The sequence below is a fragment of the Nanorana parkeri genome, unplaced genomic scaffold (genome assembly GCF_000935625.1).
Source record: "Nanorana parkeri isolate BGI_ZX_2015 unplaced genomic scaffold, ASM93562v1 scaffold1037, whole genome shotgun sequence".
Taxonomy (NCBI): Eukaryota; Metazoa; Chordata; class Amphibia; order Anura; family Dicroglossidae; genus Nanorana; species Nanorana parkeri.
This window is the reverse complement of record NW_017307305.1, coordinates 296,242-315,840: the sequence shown is the minus strand read 5'-3', so window position 1 is coordinate 315,840 and position 19,599 is coordinate 296,242. Positions and strand designations below refer to the sequence as shown.

General features: G+C 47.4%; 1 protein-coding gene across 1 annotated transcript in view; it reads left to right on the top strand.

The window, feature by feature from the left end:
* The first annotated feature begins 512 nt into the window (after positions 1 to 512).
* The window catches only part of TNFRSF1A (TNF receptor superfamily member 1A), a 24,393-nt gene continuing 5,306 nt past the window's right edge, over positions 513 to 19,599 (top strand). Inside the window, exons 1-5 of the mRNA XM_018567361.1 lie at positions 513 to 617; positions 12,359 to 12,566; positions 15,196 to 15,324; positions 17,129 to 17,275; positions 18,802 to 18,886. Of these exons, the coding sequence (XP_018422863.1) occupies positions 597 to 617; positions 12,359 to 12,566; positions 15,196 to 15,324; positions 17,129 to 17,275; positions 18,802 to 18,886 (590 nt within the window). The 5' untranslated portion in view covers positions 513 to 596. The remainder of the gene's footprint in view (positions 618 to 12,358; positions 12,567 to 15,195; positions 15,325 to 17,128; positions 17,276 to 18,801; positions 18,887 to 19,599) is intronic.

Here is a 19,599-nt window from a genome sequence, read left to right as displayed (position 1 = left end):
GGTTCTAAAGGCAACTGATGGATTTTGTGTGTTTTTTTTATTTCTACGCTTTAAGCGAATAAAAGTAATCCAACGTATTGTCCCCGTCACAATTCTCTCCAGTCTATGTTTGCAACATAAGTACATGTTAGCATAGTTTCGCCTTTGATCTCTTCTCTCCCCTTCCCCTGTCATTCTACGCACCGCCCTCGCTACCTGGTGACTCCCTTCTACTTCTGTCATTTCCTGATTTCATAGGCTTTGCTGGTTTCTGACGCTGGGATGCAGAGAGTATCAGGGAGGGGCCTTCACCAGAGAGCGAGGGGAAGGAGAGGGGGGACATACACAGGAGACTAGGCAGGAAGGAGAAGAGGGAACAGGCGGACGCACATTGCTGGTATCTAAACTTTAAACTCTGCTACCACCCTTTAGAGTCAAGGAAAGGAAACCCACCCAGGAATATGAAGAATGCCCTTTAAAAGTTCCCTTTAAGGAGCACCGTCGCCCCTCAGACGTTTTTCGTGGCTCGCTGTTGAACGAGTTTTCGGGAAAAATGTGCAAAAGCGCCTTTCCGACTGTACGGTGGAAATAATTTGAACGCTGGGGAAGCCTCGAAAATGAGAGCCCTTTTCCTTGTGGTGAGTAAAGGTTCAGCTCTGCTTGTCACAAATTAGATACTGTTACAGGTGCTACGTGTTAAGTTACATTTACTTTTGTTCCCCTTGATCCCTGTGTGTGTTGTAAAGTAGTCACCGCTCCAAGCTCCCTCCCGGGATGGACTACAATCTCATGTTTAGTTTCCTAATTTGTACTGAGATTGTAGTCCATCCCAGGAGCGAGCTTGGAGCGGTGATTCCTTTACAACACAGACAGGGACCATGGGGAACAAAAGTGGCCCCCCTCCAGAAGGAAGGACAGTGTCAGCACCAATTCAGAGATGATTGGAGGATCTCCAGCCGAGTGATACACAAATTATTATTATCATACAGGATTTATATAGCGCCAACAGTTTGCGCAGAGCTTTACAATATAAATAAGATACATTGTTGTTAATAGTTAAGGTACTTGAATGTATTTTTAAGATTTAACTCCGGAGTTTAATGTCGTCTTAAAAGTATCAGGTGCGAGTAGAACCGTGAGAATCATATGTATGTAAGGGCCCGCACAGCAAAAGGGGGGGCCCCTCTGCCTCTCTAAAGTCCATCTCAAAAGGAATGCCTCCAGTGATTCAGGTCGTTCACGGCATTCACTGAGGTTTCCAAACAAGATAAATGTTGATTTCATTTGACAAACACCGTTGCTGACAGTGTAGATCACTGTACTGTATTGCTGTATTGTTTTGAATTATACAGCGCCAACATTTTGCGCAGCCCTTTACAAAATAAAGGGAGACAGTACAGCTACAAAACAATTCAAGACAAGGGGGTTGGGGGGGGCTGCTCTTGAGATCCTAATTGCAGAGGGGCCACAACAAGTCCTAGCAATCAACTAAAACTCGTAGTTCCCCAGTAACTAGAAGGCGCCGGATTGGCCGCGCTGATTATTGTGATTATTGTGCGCCAGATTGGCAGATTTTAAAACAGTTTCAGGAAATTCCTGAAATAGGATTCATTCCATGCTCCTCCGGAAATATAAAACGTCCGATAAAATAATGTTCCTGCATCATAAACATTATATAAAAGAGTTTCAGGAGAAAAAGAGGAAGTGATATTTTATCATTCCGAAGAACAAAGAACGTCGTTACTTTTTCTTTTATCATCGATGTTCTACAATCTCCCCGTTATTAAACGGAGGGTTTTGGGTGCCCGATAATAAAACAAAGCGGCACAGACAGTAATATTTCCTCGTGTGTGTGTGTCTTTGGTATGGAAATGTTGAGCTGCATGTTGTCGGTATCTGCGGCCGGTTCTTTCTAGCAGTTGTTGCAGAACGAGTTTGCGTTTCCTGGATTAGGAAATCTCTTTTACTGGAAACCCTGAGATGACACGGCCCAGCACAGAGTACAGATTGTGTCACGCCGGGCCACTAACCCCCCCTACTGCCGGCTGGAGCACACGATTTCTAACTCCAGGGCTTATTACACCAATGCTGAGCATTTTTGTCATTTTTTGTGGGTTATTGCACCTTACCGTGCATTGAATCATGACAGATCATTGGGCTGCTGACACTAGGGCTGCCACCATTTCTTCAGGTGAAACCCGAACGATCTAGCATATAGAGGGGAGGCAGCCAGGAGAAAGAGCAAGAAGAGACAGCCAGGGGAGGTTATAAGGAGACCGGCTATAAAGGACAACAAGTTCCAGCAATACCTTATACAGCAATACAAAATAAATATCAAGCGACATATGTGTTGTTCCGGGGTGGCTTCCTGATGTCTACAGGATCTCAGGTGGCCTGTGCGGGCTCTCACCAGGTCTGTCCTGGCTCTCAGGTGGACTCTGCGGACTCTCAGATGAGCTGTGGAGGCTCTCAGGTGGGCTGTGCGGGCTGTTAGGAGGCTGTGCAGGCTCTCAGATGGGCTATGTATACTGTCAGGTGGCTATGTGGGCTATGCAGACTTTGAGGAGTGCTGTGCGGTGTCTCACCAGGGGTCTTGAGGCGGGCAGCGTGGTGTCAGGAAGAAGACGTAGGAGGAGATGTGCAGGCCGGCACCTGTTTACATGTGCCTGTGGCTCGCAGGAAGGCTGTCAAGGTCCCACACTTGCTGGGGACCTCGCAGCCTTCTTGTGAGCCGCGGGAGCGCACATCTCCTCTTCCGTCTTCCTGAAACCTTTAAAAAAATTTAAAGTGTCTGGGTGTCAGCTGGCCTGAAACTCGGACACAGGACTCAAAAACTGGACTGTACAGGTGAATCCTAGACTGGTGGCAACCCTAGCTGACACACCAACACATCATAAGAAATGCGACGCGCAGCAAAATTCGTAAAGCAGCGAGCCCCGGCACACGACGGTGCATTGCCTAATTGCATTGGGGTGTCACTTCTAATGAATGGTGACACAGCAACGTGAACACCTCCATGCACAAGGGTAAACGGGCCCTTAATATGGGGGCAAAAATAACAGATCCCAAATTAGAAAGGACCGGCCCCTGTCCTGGGCTCCGATCCCTCTTTGTTGTGGGAAATGCCCCTGTTTTAGGTGCAGTACATAGATCTGTAGAATGCTGGCTGCACACATTACATGGTCCCCATCTGTGCATTGTAATGCACTACACGGCACGTGCGTTGGAGTATGTGTGAAAAATGCCACTGAAAATGTGGTATAGTGTATGTCAGGGATAGCCAACTCCGGCACTCCAGCTGTGCTTTAACTACAAATCCCAACATGCCTCTGCCTCTGGGAGTCATGCCTGTGACTGTCAGAGTCTTGCAATGCCTCATGGGAGTTGTAGTTCCACAACAGGTGGAGGGCAGGAGTTGCCCACCCCGGATGCATCTATTTTTTTTTTTTGTTTGGCATCATGGAGTACACTATATGGAACATTTTTGGTGACTCCGTTGCAAAGTTTAGTACCTGAAGATCCTGCTAGTAAAAGCACTTCCTGTTGCAGGCTGACAACGCTAAACCGCTGCCTTGCACATAGCAGCTAGGGTTGCCACCTGTCCAGGATTCACTAGGACAGTCCGGGTTTTGAATGCTGTGTCCGGGTTTCATGGCAGCAGAAACTCGGACACAAGATGTCAGGGAGACAGGGGCAACCAAAATAATAAGGGGGCTACTGGCCCCGCACTGAAAATAGTCTCAACTGTGATATTTAAATATGAATAAGCCAAAACTCATTCTCCAAAAAAAATGTCCGTGCGTCGCTAGAGTTTTTTGGGTTTCGCTTGAAGAAAAGGTGGCAACCCTAATACCGGTAGCAGCAGGGTTGTCAGCAGGGGCATCCCGAGGCCGGATGTCATCTGGAGCAGATACCGGGTGACACCCCTCTGTGACGTCATCGCGCATGTTCGTGACGTCACCACACACATGCACGATTGTGTCATCGCGCATGCGTGGCCATCTTGGTGATACCTGCCGGCGGCCATCTTGATAATGGACGCCGGCAGAGAGAGGAGGGTATGTTCATCCGGTGGGATAAGGTAATCCGCCGGGTCCCCTCCTCTCTCGTGCAGTTGCCAGCCTCTCGGTCCATGACTTTTCAGAGGGGGTGACACCAAAATGACTGTCAGTGCAGTCAGTGCCATGCAGGCTCCTTCAGTTGGCCATTGGGCTTCCTATCTGATAAAACAGACCAACCGGTAACTGAAGCAGCTTACATGTTGCCTGACAACACTGCTGGTAATTGCTAGGCAACAGGAAGTGCCGTTACTGGCAGGATCTCCGGAAAGTTTAAGACAACTGTATACAGTGAATTATACTGAAAAATATATTTGGGGTTTACATACACCCTGGGCAAGCAAAGAAAAAAAAACTTTTTATTGGGGCTACCCTGGCACTGTAAGGGTTAAGTGCTCATTTTTGTCTAGGGACTGGAGCAGATTTACTTTCCTGATCCCCGCCGATCAGCGTTCACCTCCCTCCCCTCCGCAATGGCGCGCAGCCGACGGTGGAGCAAGTGCATGTAGACAGGATGTGGCTGAAAGAGGCTGCAGTAGATCCGCAGCACTAAGATGGAGGGAACTGTGTTTGTTGGGGTAAAAACTTGGCAATTGTTTATGATACGCAGCACCTCAGCAGCCTAATTGTCATCCAGTTAAGGATTATGTCTACTTTACTGCAGCCGCTTGTTTCCTCTGGCTTAGGCGGTGATTGGCCGTGGTGAATGTGCAGTGAATCAATCACTGCCTGTTCTATGGTCAGGATTGCGATCTTTGCAAGATGGCGGATATATTTAATATCGCAGATTCTAAAGTACAGAGATGTGTCACCGCATCCAATGGCTTGTTACAGCTCTGACCTCAGCGGGTTTGTTGCACGATTTAAATTAGGTGTAAACCCCAAATGAATGGCTTTGAGTTTTCTAAAGCACCGTGTACCGTATACAAATGCCATTATTATCATAAGTAATGCTGATCTCCTGCAGCCTCTTAGCAGCCACTTCCTGTCTGCATTCACTCAGGTGATGGTTGCATGCAGTGGCGAACCTAAGGAATAAAGAGCCCTGGTGCAAGATTTTATTTTGGGAACCCCCTCCCAAGAGTGGGGGGGGGGTGGGAGCGGACCACTGGTCCCCCAACTCCCCAGGTGGTCTCTGCACCAGAGGAGCTTACACTCTAATGTCCCCCCCACAGTCACATCAGTCTCTGTACAGAGGAGCTTACACTCTAATGTCCCCACACAGTCTCACACTATTATTATACATTTATATAGCTCTGACATATACCACAGAGCTGTACAGAGAACACTGAGCCAGTCACATCAGTCTCTGTAAAGAGGAGCTTACACTCTAATGTAGAATGACACCGGCTGTAGGGGGACTACAAATCCCAGCAATACATTATACAGCAATGCAGAACCGTATATGAATTGGACTCTGGACATAGCAATACATGTACTCTGAGCTTAGCAACGCACTGGACTCTGGACTTAGCAACGCACTGGACTCTGGACTTAGTAACGCACTGGAATCTGGACATAGGAACGCACTTATCTCTGGACTTAGCAATGTACTGGACTCTGGACTTAGCAATACACTGGATTCTGGACTTAGCAATGTACTGGGCTCTGGACTTAGCAATACACTGGATTCTGGACTTAGCAACGCACTGGAATCTGGACATAGGAATGCACTGGAATCTGGACATAGGAATGCACTGGAATCTGGACATAGGAATGCACTGGAATCTGGGCATAGGAATGCACTGGAATCTCGGCTTAGAAACGTACTGGACTCTGGACTTAGCAACGCACTGGACTTTGGACTTAGCAACACACTTTTTCTGGACTTAGCAACGTACTGGACTCTGGAGTTAGCAACACACTGGAATCTGGACTTAGCAACGCACTGGAATCTAGACTTAGCAACGCACTGCAGGTGGGATAGGCGGCTCGGCTATTACATAGTTACATAGTATTTGAGGTTGAATAAAGACCTAAGTCCATCAAATCCAACCTATTGCTGATGTGTGTGTATGTATAGGTCCATGTATCATCTCATTCGTAAGAGTACCTGTATCCCTGTGTATTACGGTCTCTCAGGGAATCGTCCAAAAGCTTCTTGAATGATTCCACACTCTTAGCTGAAATCACTGCTTGTGGCAACGAGTTCCAGACCCTAACCGCTCTTACTGAGAAGAACCCCCTTCTCCCCTTGTGCTGGAATTTCCCCCCCCCCCGCCCCCAATTTCAGGTCTTTGTTATGGAATTAATCGTAAAGAGTTTGTTGCTAATGTTGCTATCACCATTGATCATCTTGCTTTACCTAAGGGGTGATGGTGACGCTCCATTGGGTTGTCATGGTTGAGGAGTGATGCAGAGAGTCTTCGAAACACCAAATCACTTCCTCTTCACTCTCAGTAGGAAACAGAGTGGTTGTATGACCGCGGCTTACTACTAGCACAAGAGAGAGCCCAGGATATGACTAAAGTGTCCTCTGCCATGGAAACTGGGTGCCATCTTGGGGAAGTTCTCACGAGATCTGGTGGACATCTATAAAGACCATGAATAATATATACTGTATAGCGTGGACTGCGTCACAAAGGGGGCCCACGGAGGGAAGAGTGACCAGGTAAGGACAGGAACCCACTTGGCAGGAACAGAAAGGTCTTACCCTGGTACCAGAGGACCAGGACCAAGGAAGATTCAGTCAACCCGTGAGAGTGGCTGTCCGGTTGAGTACGCGTTTCACAAGGGAATTCATCTCTATGTGTCACAAATTCCTCCAGCCATTTTCTGTAAATTGTTAGAATGACATTCCGATAAGAGATCAGGTTGACTGACTGCGTAACTATGACTACCCTAGTGCAACGCACACACAAAAAATGTGGGTCAGCACACGTAAATGAATGCAAAGCACCGATGAGTAAACGTGTGATCCCAGCCATACTACAGGGAAGACGGTTCGGGATATAGGCAACAATGTTTTCCTTTTAGTTAATTACTGAATAAAATGTTGCAAATACATTTTACGCAGGATCTCCCCGCCCCCTCCCCAGGACCGAACGCTGTGGCTACCCAATCCGCTCACCCACTCACACTCGCTAGATTAATTATAGCTGTGCGTAGTAGACTATGAATGTGTTATATTAGTCATTCTTGCCTCTCTTCTCACATACATTTTCGACGATGGCCTGTTTAAAAATGTCAGCTGCGATGTGAAGGGGGGAGGGGGGGGCGATGCGAATTTAAAGCGGCCCTGCCAAATGTCAGATTGGATCTTCATGCAATAGAAGCGGTATCATACTCTCTCTTTTCTGGAGGCCCGTGTCTCTGACCTTCCCACACAAAGTTTGCCAGATCCTTGGTTTCATACAGAGTAATTTATTTGTCTGATTTATCAGAGTTGCCAGCTAGGGCTTATTTTCATAATCGATTAGTTGCCCGATTATTTTTTCGATTAATCGATTAGTTGCATTAAAAAAAATCTCTCTCTCCCTGCAACCAACTAATCGATAATGAGAACTAGGGATGCACCGATACCAGTATTTTGGTATCGAGTAGGAGTACCGATAAAAAAATGTTGGTACTCGCCGATACCGAATACCGAGTACCGGAAGTCCCATTCAGGGAGCCAGGCGGCGTGTAATGACTGGTTCCTGATTAGTCGGGAATTCGTCCCCATGCTTCTCGCCACTATGTGATGAGAAAGCATGGAGCCGGCTTCCCGGCCAATCAGGAAGCCGGGCAGCGTGTAATGACGCACTGCCGGCTCCCTGATACAAGAAGTATCGGGCTAGGCATCGGCACCGATACTGGTATCGGCATCGGTGCATCCCTAATGAGAATAGTTGCCGACTATTCTCATAATCGATTATAATCGATTAGTTGTTGCAGCCCTATTGCCAGCTCACTTTAATGACCCTTAGCACTCCTTCATAGTTCTGATGGGAACAAGAAGTACTGAGCTGCAAATGCCGCCATCTTTTCTGGTCCCTGTCGAGGAAGTTTACAGAATTAATGTAACCAATCAAAGGATCAGAGGGGTGTAGTGAAGGGGCTGGAGAATATTTGATGATGCTCGCCAGACACCCCCTGATTATAATAACTACATTTCCAGACGGAAGGTTTTGCAATCCAACGACCAACATATTATTGAACAGAATGAAATCAGGAATTGAAAGAGACCAATATGAATCTTACGTATGTCTTACTGAGAAGGTGTGACGTGTCGCATTCACCTGCGGGGCATTGCAGCATAGGCATGTTTGGTGTCTTACTGATATTCTCATATATCATTGTAATCACTCTTTATGAATGTAACTCCCTCAGAGTTTAAATGACAGAATATGAATAGAATTGGGAGTTGAGAGAGATGTATGAGAGCTCGTACACATGGGCGCTTGGGGTAATGCAATGTTAAATTGGAGCGCCCGGAAGCCATAGGGACTGCATACAGCCCATAGAAATCAATGACTGTATGCTGGTACATGCCATGAACTCTTGCTTGTGCACAGACGTACAACCCCGAACACTGGCTGTCTGCATTCGAGGTTGTAGGTTCATGTGCATGCGCGTGTTTATGCAAGTACCAACGTATACCATGTACAGCTGCTGCACACAGCCATTGATTTCTATAAGTGGCTGCGCCCAGGACCTGTGACTCCCAGGCATGGAGATATGCCCGAATTTTACATTGTACAGCCCAAGGGGCCCGTGTGCATGAGCTCTGAAAGTGCAGTTGCAGGTCATATGAAACCAGACCTAAAGATGCATATTGCGTCTAAATGGTTTTTACGTCAGGGCTGCATTGAGTCTCTGACTTACGACCGCCATTTACCACAGGGGTTCATTAAGAGTCTTGTGCCGATCCGGCTAACCTGTTTATGCGTTCAGCTCAAGCTGATCTGCTTGGTGTCAATGTGTCTTGATCTGGTTGTCCTAGTGAGGTTGTTATATGAAATGTGTCACCTCTCCACCAAACACATGAGATCTAAATCTGACCATTTTCATGAATTGTGGAGAAATGAGGGTGGCACCGTGTTCAGTACAACCCTCCGCATCTTCCCCACTCAGTTTGTTGTTCATCGGACCTCATTATCATCCCACTGTAAGTGTTATCTGCACCAGAGACGACCCAGGTCTCCCGCCCTCCCAGACAGGGCTGTGCTGTGTGGCAGAGCTGTGTAAACCTTTAGAACTGGAGGAGCAAAATTACAGATCCTCTTGGCAGATGAAACCAGCAAACACTAACAATATTTCCTGCGCAGTTATTCGACGACTTCCTTGTATTGTATGTTATTGTTTTGCCAGAACAGTTTTTAATTGTTTTCACTAAAGCAATACGTTTCATGCCAAGAGACTTCTAGGCTGCGCTTCATGGGAAACTGAAACATTTGGCTCTTGAAAGAAGTGGCTACTTGTGGTTTCTTTCCCAGAAGTACATGACATCCCATCCTATGAATGCCTCATGCAGCGGTTTGATAGAGCATTGAGCGGGTTTACCCTTAGACTGAACACCCACTCGTGGCCAGATCTGTTTCATCCTCTAGCATCTCATCAGTGCAGGGTGCTCTGCTTGGCACTGTGTGAGGCTACTTAAAGGAGAACTATGGGGTTAAGGCTTTTCCCCATAGTTCTCCTCAGGGTCACGGGAGGACACAAACTAGCGTCCTCCCGTGAACCAAAGCTCAGTATATCGCGGACTACAGCTCGCGGTATACTGAGACCGCGAGCTGTAGTCCGCGATATACATTACTGTCGAGATCCACCCAGCTGCGTGATTGACAGCTGGCTCTGCCTATCTAGAAGCAGAGCCAGCTGTACCCGCCCCCTCCCGCGTCCGTTACACCAGTCAGCTCTGGAGGATCGAAGCTGGGAGGAGAGGAATCCCTGTAGGGAGCCGTGAGTGACAGTCACCGTTCTCTGCAGCGAGATGATCGAGAAGTGAGCGAGCGACGGTATGTGTTCGCTCACTTCCCGATCTATTGAGCTGACGTGTGACAGTTTCATTGTCACACGTCGGCTCCAACTATGAAAATCACTCACCTCATAGTTCTCCTTTAAAGCTGAGCTCCAGACAGATAAAACAGACAATAAATGTAACTCTGTATCCCGCAACACATTCTGAGACCTCCTTGGTGTCACTGCGTATATACAGCATATGAGTCCTCGTACTGCAGCAGCCGTGATCTTGGTATTGGTAGCAGGTGCCGCCTTTCACATACAAGTGATCAGGCAGCTGTAGAGCAGAGGCGTCCCGAGGCGGGGTGACACCCAGTGCGGGGAAGGAGTGACACCCCGCAGTGACGTCATCACGTACACGCGGTGCGCTGTTACCTGCCGGCGGCCATCTTGGTGATGGACGCCGGCAGTGAGAGGAGGGGACGTCACCCGGCGGGATAAGGTATGCCGCCGGGTCCCCTCCTCTCTCTCGAGCAAGTGTCGGGCTCTCGGTCCTTGAGACCGAGTGCCCGACTTTTTAGAGGGGGGTAACACCAAAATGACTGTCAGTCATTTTGGTGTCACCCCTCCAATGTGACACCACTGCTGTAGAGCCGCCCAATCAGTTGTACGCTGCTGACTAGGGTGCCACAGCGCCGTCCGCCGCCACTGACGTCCATCCTGGGTCCCTCATGCAAGCCCAGGACTGACATGGCATGTGTCTCTGGCTGCATCGGAGGGAGATCAGCACACTTCCACTGGCTGCTCTCCCCCTCTAGTTACAGAACCCGGAAGTGGCGATGATTTTGTCACTTCCGGTTTGCAGGCTGTCATTTCTCTGGCCTCCTATGGCCGGAGAAGAAGCTAGCGAAGCACAGTCTGTGCTTCATCAGCTTCAGTGCAGTCCATAGGGGACATTTGGGAGTCTAATGGACCCCTGGTGTCTCCATAAAGAGGACCTGTCACTTTCTCTGTACTGTCACATGGGGAGCTTATAAAAAATGTAAGTGATATAAAAATAAAATAACACAAACATTTTTTAAAAGCTCTCCACCCCCGCTGACACACCCAATACGCATTGGGTGCTACTGCATGCATAAACGACAATTGTGGCACACATGTTACATATTGCCGTGAGCATTGGAGTGAGGGAGATGATTCTAGGGCCATCAATCACTGTTAACTCTGAATTGAAGATACGTGACAGGAAAAACAGTTCCTTATATGTCTAGGAGCAATAGTAAAAGGATCCCCCGACCCCTATATAGTGGGCACCCTTAGGACCCGTAATTATTATTATTATTATAGAGGATTTATAGAGCGCCAACAGTTTGCGCAGCGCTTTACAATATAAGGAAGACATTACAATCACAATACAATTCAAGACAATATGGTAAGGAGGGCCCTTCCCCTGAGGGCATACAATCTAAAAGATTGATATAAGCAAGGGGCCCTGGACATTCATCCGCATGATCTTTTCCCTCTGCTTTAGACTTAATGTATTGGCGTCATGCACAGTTAACTGCCGGCGGCCATCTCAGTGATGGACACTGGCACAGAGAGGAGGGGACGTTTATGCGGTGGCATAAGGTATACCGTGAGGTCCCCTCCTTTCTTGTACAGCTGTTGGGCACTCGGTCCATGGCCGAGTACCTGACTTTTCAGAACTGACTGTGATTCATTATGGTGTCACAACCTCTGATGGTGTCACCCAGTGCGGGCCGCACCCCTCCCCCCTTGTGACGCCACTGAATGTGACACTATAGTCAGGAGTTAAATCCTAAAAATACATTAAGTTACCTTAAGTATTAACAACAATGTGTCTTATTTGTGTATCACTCGGCTGTAGATCCTCCAATTGTCTCAGAATTGGTGCCGACACTGTCCTTCCTTCTGGAGGGGGGCTACTTGTGTTCCCCATGGTCCCTGTGTATGTTGTAATGTAGTCACCGCTCCAAGCTGGCTCCCAGGATGGACTACAATCTCAATACAAATTAGTAAACTAAACATGAGATTGTAGTCCATCACTTGAGCTTGGAGCGGTGACTACTTTACAACGCACACAGGGACCATGGGGAACAGACGTAGCCCCCCTCCAGAAGGAAGGACAGTGTCAGCACCAATTCAGAGATGATTGGAGGATCTACAGCCGAGTGACACACAAATAAGATACATTGTTATTAATAGTTCAGGTTCTTGAATATATTTTTAAGATTTAACTCCTGAGTTTAGTGTCACTTCAACCCCAAATGTAATTTTACAGTAGATGACCTGTCCAATAATCCCAAGAACATCTAAGAGGTTTAATGTTTTATGGGCTGTACATGATGGCGATATGATATATAAGTAATTTGGGAAGACATTGACACCCCCTTCATAGATATTTGTATATTTTCCAGGTTTCCTTCTTGTGGGTTTTCCCCGTTGCATACCAGGCTTTGAATATCCCTCTTCCAAACGCTCTGCTGATCCATGGCGAGCCGGTCGGCTTCAACACATCTTCCCGTAGATGGAAAAGAGCAGAGAAGGACAACGTGACAGCAACCTGCAACGACCACGAGTACAAGCCAAGAAAACGCAACTACTGCTGTAACAAATGCCTAGCAGGTAAGAACCCCGCTCTTCATGTTATATCACCTATTACCCGCGCTGGTATCCATGACGACTCGCAGGCTGTTGTTATATTGTCAATGAGGTCCTTTATTTTCTCGTGTGGCAAAGCTGTCCATTCTTCTTGGCCAAAAGCCTCCCGGTCCTGCGTATTGTCTATCATGAACATGATGAGCATGTGTGCAAATCCGAGAAACTCTTCGGGGGGCTCTATTTATAAAGGTTTTCATGCAGGATGCCCACAGCTTTCTTCTAGGGTTGCACAGATACCAAGTACAGTACTCGGTACAAGTACAAGTACATGTACCGATACTTTTGAGCTCCAAGACTAGACTAGAGAAAAATTAAAAAGTTAGGAGGCCGCTGTCATTTGTAAGGAGCACACGGAGCTCCTGGGATTTGTACATCTCTGTTTTAATGTATTGTTTTTATACATATAAATAAATTGATGCACAGATACCAGTTTTGCGAGTATGAGTACTGGTACTTGCCGAGTACTTACAAGTACCAGTACTGATACATTTTTATTTATTGTCATGTGACAGTTTTTCTAAAACAATACAGACTAATGATTTCAGGACAGTGGAGGAGCGCAAGAGCCCGGTCCCAGCTGCAACCGCTGCAACCCTGGTAGTTCTCATGAAAATGCCAAGTATCTGCACTGGTACTCGAAAAGTATCTGTGCATCCCTACTTTCTTCCATTTTTCTAATTGGATTCCATTGGGAGTAATGTGAGAATCCATGGAGAAACTTGTGCGTGAACCTTTATGAATAGACTCCGTGGTGTGCCGGCAGGGCCGGATTTACTTTCTCTGCTGCCCCAAGGCCATGTTCCTCAAAGTGCCCCCCTACCCAAACCCCCCCCCCCCTTCCCCCAATGGAGAATGGTAGACCTGCAGGCTGCATACAAGTGATCTCTGCATCATCACCGAGATCACTTGTACAAAACAAGTGGCGGCTTCCCCGCTGTACATTTAGCTCTGCTTGCCCAAAGCCGGGCTAAATGTAGAAAACAACTACCAGCCCGGCGCCCGGAACTGCATGTCCTGCCTGGGCATCGGGAGATAGGAATTCCACACCCTTGCTGCCCTTCTACTGCCTGCTGACCCGAGGCCCGGCCTTGGTTGGCCTTGTGGGAAATCCGGCCCTGTGTGCCGGCCATTTTTTGTTTCTAAGGGGGGGGGGGGGGATTTGTTTGTGTCCTTGCTGGGGAGATTCACCGTCTCTATCTGTCCCAGTGACCCGTCATCACCAGGACAGAAAGTGGTGGGAAAACAAAAATTTACAATTGAAACAGGCGATGAGGGGAAATGTTCCAATGGTGTCACCTGTTCAAGTAACAACTGTCCAAGAAGGTATCTTTCCCTCACTTTCTTTTCACTTCCTGTTGTCTCTAGGATATAGGAAGTGAAGAGAAATCTCTTTTAAACCAGCTGTTTGTTAGAGTTTGTTTTCTCTAAAAAGCAGCCACAGCTTGAGTAGAGAAGCCGGTCCCCTGCCAACATGCTGCAGAGAAGGACCCTTGCTCTCTGTGTGGAAACAGTGGTCTCTATACAGCGGTCCCTTTTTTGCGTCAGACCTATAGCTGTGCAATCAGCAATGCTCATGCTCCCTGCAGGTTGTAAAGCTCTGGTCCTGACTTAGCAGGGTGCCTGCTGGACCTCTGCAGAAAGACCCCTGCTTCCACACAGAGACCGAGGGTCCTTCTCTGCAGCATGCCGGCAGGGGATCGGCTTTTCTACTCCGGCTGTGGCTGCTAAGTAAGCACCTGGAAAGAATTTGGCTGACAAATAAAAAAGTTCACTTGTGCTTTACCCCTTCCCTATTCTATCTAAAACTAAAATGAAAAAAAAATTTGACTTTAGAAATACTATACAAAGCTACCCTGTCTCTACACTAGAAATGCCTATAAATGAAGCACTTGTAAAGAATGAAGCATATACTTACCTCTCCTGCCGTCCATGCTGCCAAACGCCGCTCCAATCCTGAGATACTTCTCTTCAGCACAGCTGAGCATTTGTGAACAGGAAAAAAACTACTTATGCACTCCAGCTCCACCTAGTGGCCATACTTCATTATTACAGCAACACACTACCTTCGAACTGGGAAACTCCATCTAGCGGCCATAATGTATTATTACAACACTGCATTAGAAGTAGGAAAAATATATATTTAGAATATTAGTTTTTGGCATTATTCGCCCCACAATGTTCACAGATATTCGCATACGCGCATCAATTATACTGATAAGCTCCTCCTTGAATGCAGGTTTGGGGCATTTAAAATGCCCCTGAACGCTGCTCTAAAATACGGATCTAAACTCCACGATGTGCATGGACACATTGGCTGCAAAAGAATGCTATTTAGAGGCATTAAAAAAATTTGAAAAATGACTCTAAAAGTGGAATTTTTTTCTGGCCATGGCACTGTATGATATATTTTACCAGCCTACAGCATAGCCATAGCCACACCTCCGACGAGACAGGTCCTCTTTAATTTCCTCTGTGAAGATGGCGTTTTTCTCCCTCCATGATGGATACACATAGGTGTTGATTGTAAGCGCTAAACGTGTAAGGATAATTCTCATGTTCTGGTGTGTAATATATGGCTTGCTCTGTCTTCTAGGTTATAAGGTGGCCGGTGACTGCAGCGGAGATGGTCAGACCACGCAGTGCGTCCCCTGCGACATTGGGACCTACACGGAAATTCCAAACCGTTCAAAGGATTGCTTGTCGTGCACCACTTGCCTGCAACGTAAGTACAGCTGTGTCCTATCTTTACCAGTGGAAGGTAAAAGTGGCGAACTACTCATCTTCACAATATTAACATTTAAAGGATAATTCCACCTGATCGCGGTTTCAATACTCTGAGACTGCAGGCTCCGATGCAAAGAATATTAATAAATGAACATTTTGCCTTAATCTATTTACCCTTTTGTTGAAAAAAAAATATGATGTCTACATAGCTCAATAGCTCAAGATAAAACTTATACATACACGTGAATGATTCAGTGCAGAGATTCATCCCTCACCAGAATGTTCGTTCCAAAGGTTTCAACATCCTCAAAGCGGAGAGTGTCTGCGGTGCTGTGTTTCCTGCTAACCCATAGTGCCCTGTATGTCATGTATTAAAGCAGAAATACAGAAGTTTTTTTTTTGGGAAACTTACATTGGTCGAGCTTGTCTCCATGTAAGTATCCATATCTGATGTCTGGGGTGAGGGGGGGATGGGGGGGGGGGTTGAGCTGGGGATGCTGAAAATCAGTCTGTGCTGCATACAGTGATAGCTGTGATCTTCCGGCTGCAGGTCCAGTGGCTTCCCCACTGCGCACTGAGGCAGTGTCTACTGTGCTGTCTTTTCAGCTAACCCATAATGCTCTGGGGGTCCTATGTCATGTATTAAAGGAGAACTATGAGGTGAGTTATTTACACTCATTCCCATAGTTAGAGTCGTCGTGTGGCATTGAAACTGTCCCACGTTGGCTCTATTGATCAGGAAGTGAGCGAAAACCTACCACCGGTCCGCTCACTTCCTGATCATCGCCCTGCAGAGAGCGGTGACTGTCAGTCACCATTCTCCACAGGGATTCCCTCCTCCCCTCTCTGATACTCCAGCGCTGACTGAAGGGACGGACTTGGGAGGGGGGCGGGCATAGCTGGCTCTGCAGAGGCAGAGCCAGCTGTCAATCAGCCAGCTGGGTGGATCTCTACAGTGTTGTCGGAATCCATCCTGGCTGCGGCACTCTCAGCAAATAGCGGGCAATAGCCCACTATATCATGGGTTTTGGGTCACGAGAGGTCACGGTATATGTCCTCCCTTGACCCTGAGCAGAACTATGGGCAAAAAAGGTTGCCCCATGTTCTCTTTTAAACCACAAGTCAAGAAATAATCTTTTTTGGAAACTTACATTGGTCAAGCGTGGCTCGATGTAAGTATCCATATCTGAACTCCAGGGGGCCGCCAGGGATGCTGAAAATCACTGTAGTAGTCTATGCTGCATACAGTGATAGCCATGATCTTCCAGCTGCTTCCCCTCACACTGAGCACACTAAGGAAGTGTCTACTGAGCTATCTTTTCAGCTAGCCCGTAATGCTCTGGGGGTCCTTTGCCATGTATTAAAGCAGAGGTTCAGAAATTATCCTTTTTGGAAACTTACATTGGTTGAGCTTGGCTCGAGGTAGGTATCCATATCTGATCTCTGGGGGGCCGCTGGGGATGCTGAAAATCTCTGTGGTAGCCCACACTACATACAGTGATAGCCGTCATCTTCTGGATGCAGCACCGGCGGCTTCCCCTCTGCACACTAAGTACAGGGAATCACTTGACCTGGAGCCTAACTGGCTCTTAAGTGGGGTTGGCATTTCTCTAGCCACCCCACTATATTAATTGTTCTTGGCGAATGGGGGCGTGAAGAAAAGTTTGCACTGCCGGGAAGGCGTAGAAGCTTTGCACAATGGCCTTGACTAATGGGAGGGACACGGAGGCTGCTGCAGATTTGCGAATGTGAATGCAGACTTTCATTGCTATGAATAATGGATATTTGATGTTTTATTTCAGAATACGGTCAGATCGCGCTGTCTAATTGCACCGCGGACAAGAACACTCGATGCGGGTGCCCGGCTGGTCACTTTAAGCAACTCAGTGGCAGGAGTTTCACATGCGAGGAGTGCACCACATGCGAGAATGGGACCCAGCGTATGGCGTGTAAGTTACACTTTCAGTTCAGTTTTAAGTGCAAGGAGCAATGATAGAGATTTACTGCTACAAGAATCTTGTATGCTTATCTTATCTTAAAAAAACGTCAGCCCCGAAAAAATAGGATAGAAGGGGAAATCGTCCGCACACCTTGCAACAATCAAGGCCTATGTAGACAATGGTGCTTGTAGTGATGAACACGGATGGCACCGTGCAGACACAATATAGGAAAAGGAATCACCAGCACTCAGTAGAATAATCCAACATGTCCATTTATTGGACATAGACGTCACACATATCACAAGAGCCAAAGTTTCGAGACCACGCAGGGTCTCTTCATCAGGGCATAAAGAGTGACGAGTGAGCCCCCAAAAAATGAAAAAAAGCTTTTGCAGGAATGATCACCTGTGGCAGTACGTGGCAATGCCATGGATTATGCTGGCAACACGGTCACCCAGGACTCTCAGCCAGAGGGACTGAGAGGTTCCAGAATGCAATTAGTTTTGCAGGAAAGAAACTGGCCTTTCAGTTTGTTCCGCTTTTCCGGATTGTAGCTGGGATCTGGATCTATGGAGAGTTCTTAGAGTTCTGGGTGGGAACTCACCACACAACCCCGACACCAGTCCTGAGGTCAGGTGTTGCTGGTGATCAGGTGGCTGAGAGCAGCCTTATTAAGAGCCTAGACCAGAGCTCAGAGGAGGGTGTGTGTTGTGCGCTGGAGGCATACGAGGGCCGAGGCAGGTGGTGTGTGCTGGAGGCATACGAGGGCCGATGCAGGTGGTGTGCTCTAGAGGCATACGAGGGCCGAGGCAGGTGGTGTGTTGAAGCTACACCAGGAACAGCCAGGGAGCCTGGAGGAAACAGACAGTGGCCCTGAGGCATGAGCAGCAGTGCTGTAGGAGAAAAACTTTAAAGGACTGAGATACTGAGTGTGTGGCACAACTGGAAAACTGGTAAACCAATATATGGTATGGTGAAGACAAGCTGTTTTATGTTGGACTTCCTTAGTTGTCTGCCTTTGGAAAAAGAATAAAGACTTTTTGGTTTATGAAAAACCGTGTGCGAGTGTTCTGTGAGCTCCCCAACATTACACACCTTAATTCCAGAGCTATTGGCTGCAGTACTATTTTCCCACCACTATGTCCCACCATGTCCCCAGTCTTATAGGTTGGATGACAACCAGCATCATTCAACCTACTTCCCCCAAGCTTACACCCGTGAGACCCATGGACCCATGGTCTGGCGCCAACACGCACCCTGAGCTCACAGCTTTACTGCACCACAAGATACTTGCATATAATTATGTGAACACCATTCAGTGCTGTCATAAGTGCTGCCCCATAGTCCCCTTCTCTTGCTACTGAAGGAGAAGAGGAAGGACCCGTGGGCAACATTGCACTGGCCGAAAGACCTTTAGTTGAGGGTCAGTTCTATGGTATTTTGTTTAAATGTATAATCTAACCTATTGCATTCTTCAGAAAGTGTTTGCATCGTATATTAAGTAACGCCGGTCTTTCTAAATGTTTCCATTGCAGGCCATGACAACATAGACACTATCTGCGAATGTTTTCATAATTTCTTCTTGGATCAGTCTGAAAAAAGATGTCGCCACTGTTCAGAGTAAGTACAACAAGTCCGCTACTTTCAGCATATGCTGTAATTCCATGACCTGGCCAACCACAAAGACTTCTAAAACAACCCTACTCACCTTGGCCTCCTTCCATAAAATTGCTGACACCTTCATTGGTCTAAAAGTTCTGAAGCCCGACTGATTTTTTTTTTTAAACCAGCGAATATATTCCAGGGGCATCAAAACAAAAGGTGTGCAAAGTCTTACAGTTGGTTCTCTTTAGAAAGCAGCCACAGCCGATTAGAAAAGCCTGTCCCCTGCCGGCATGCTGCAGAAAAGTAACTGCCCACCAACGGGGTTATGTGCAGTATTCCCATGCTAGAGCTGGCCCATTGGGTCATCAGGGGCTGCCTGTGGGAGGTCCCCATGCAGAGTGCAAGAGAACAATGCAGCATCAGGTGTAAATCTCAGGTCAGGTGCCAATTGATTGGCAGTGGAGAAGAGGGAGGTGCATTTCGGGGTGAGATTTCATGGGAACTGCAGAAGGTGGCACACTGTAAAGTATTTGGAGCGGTTAGTCACCTTCTTTGTATCTCTTTATTCAGGGGTGGAGGGACCCGGCCCTGGGTAAGGACCCCTAGGAGGTGTACACAGAGACAGCTGGGGTAACTTCCAGCCTCTGAGCTTGCAGCTGTTCTCTGCAGTGTATGAGGAGACACCAGGCATGGGGGGTGCTTAAAATTTATAGGGAGCTACTGGGGGG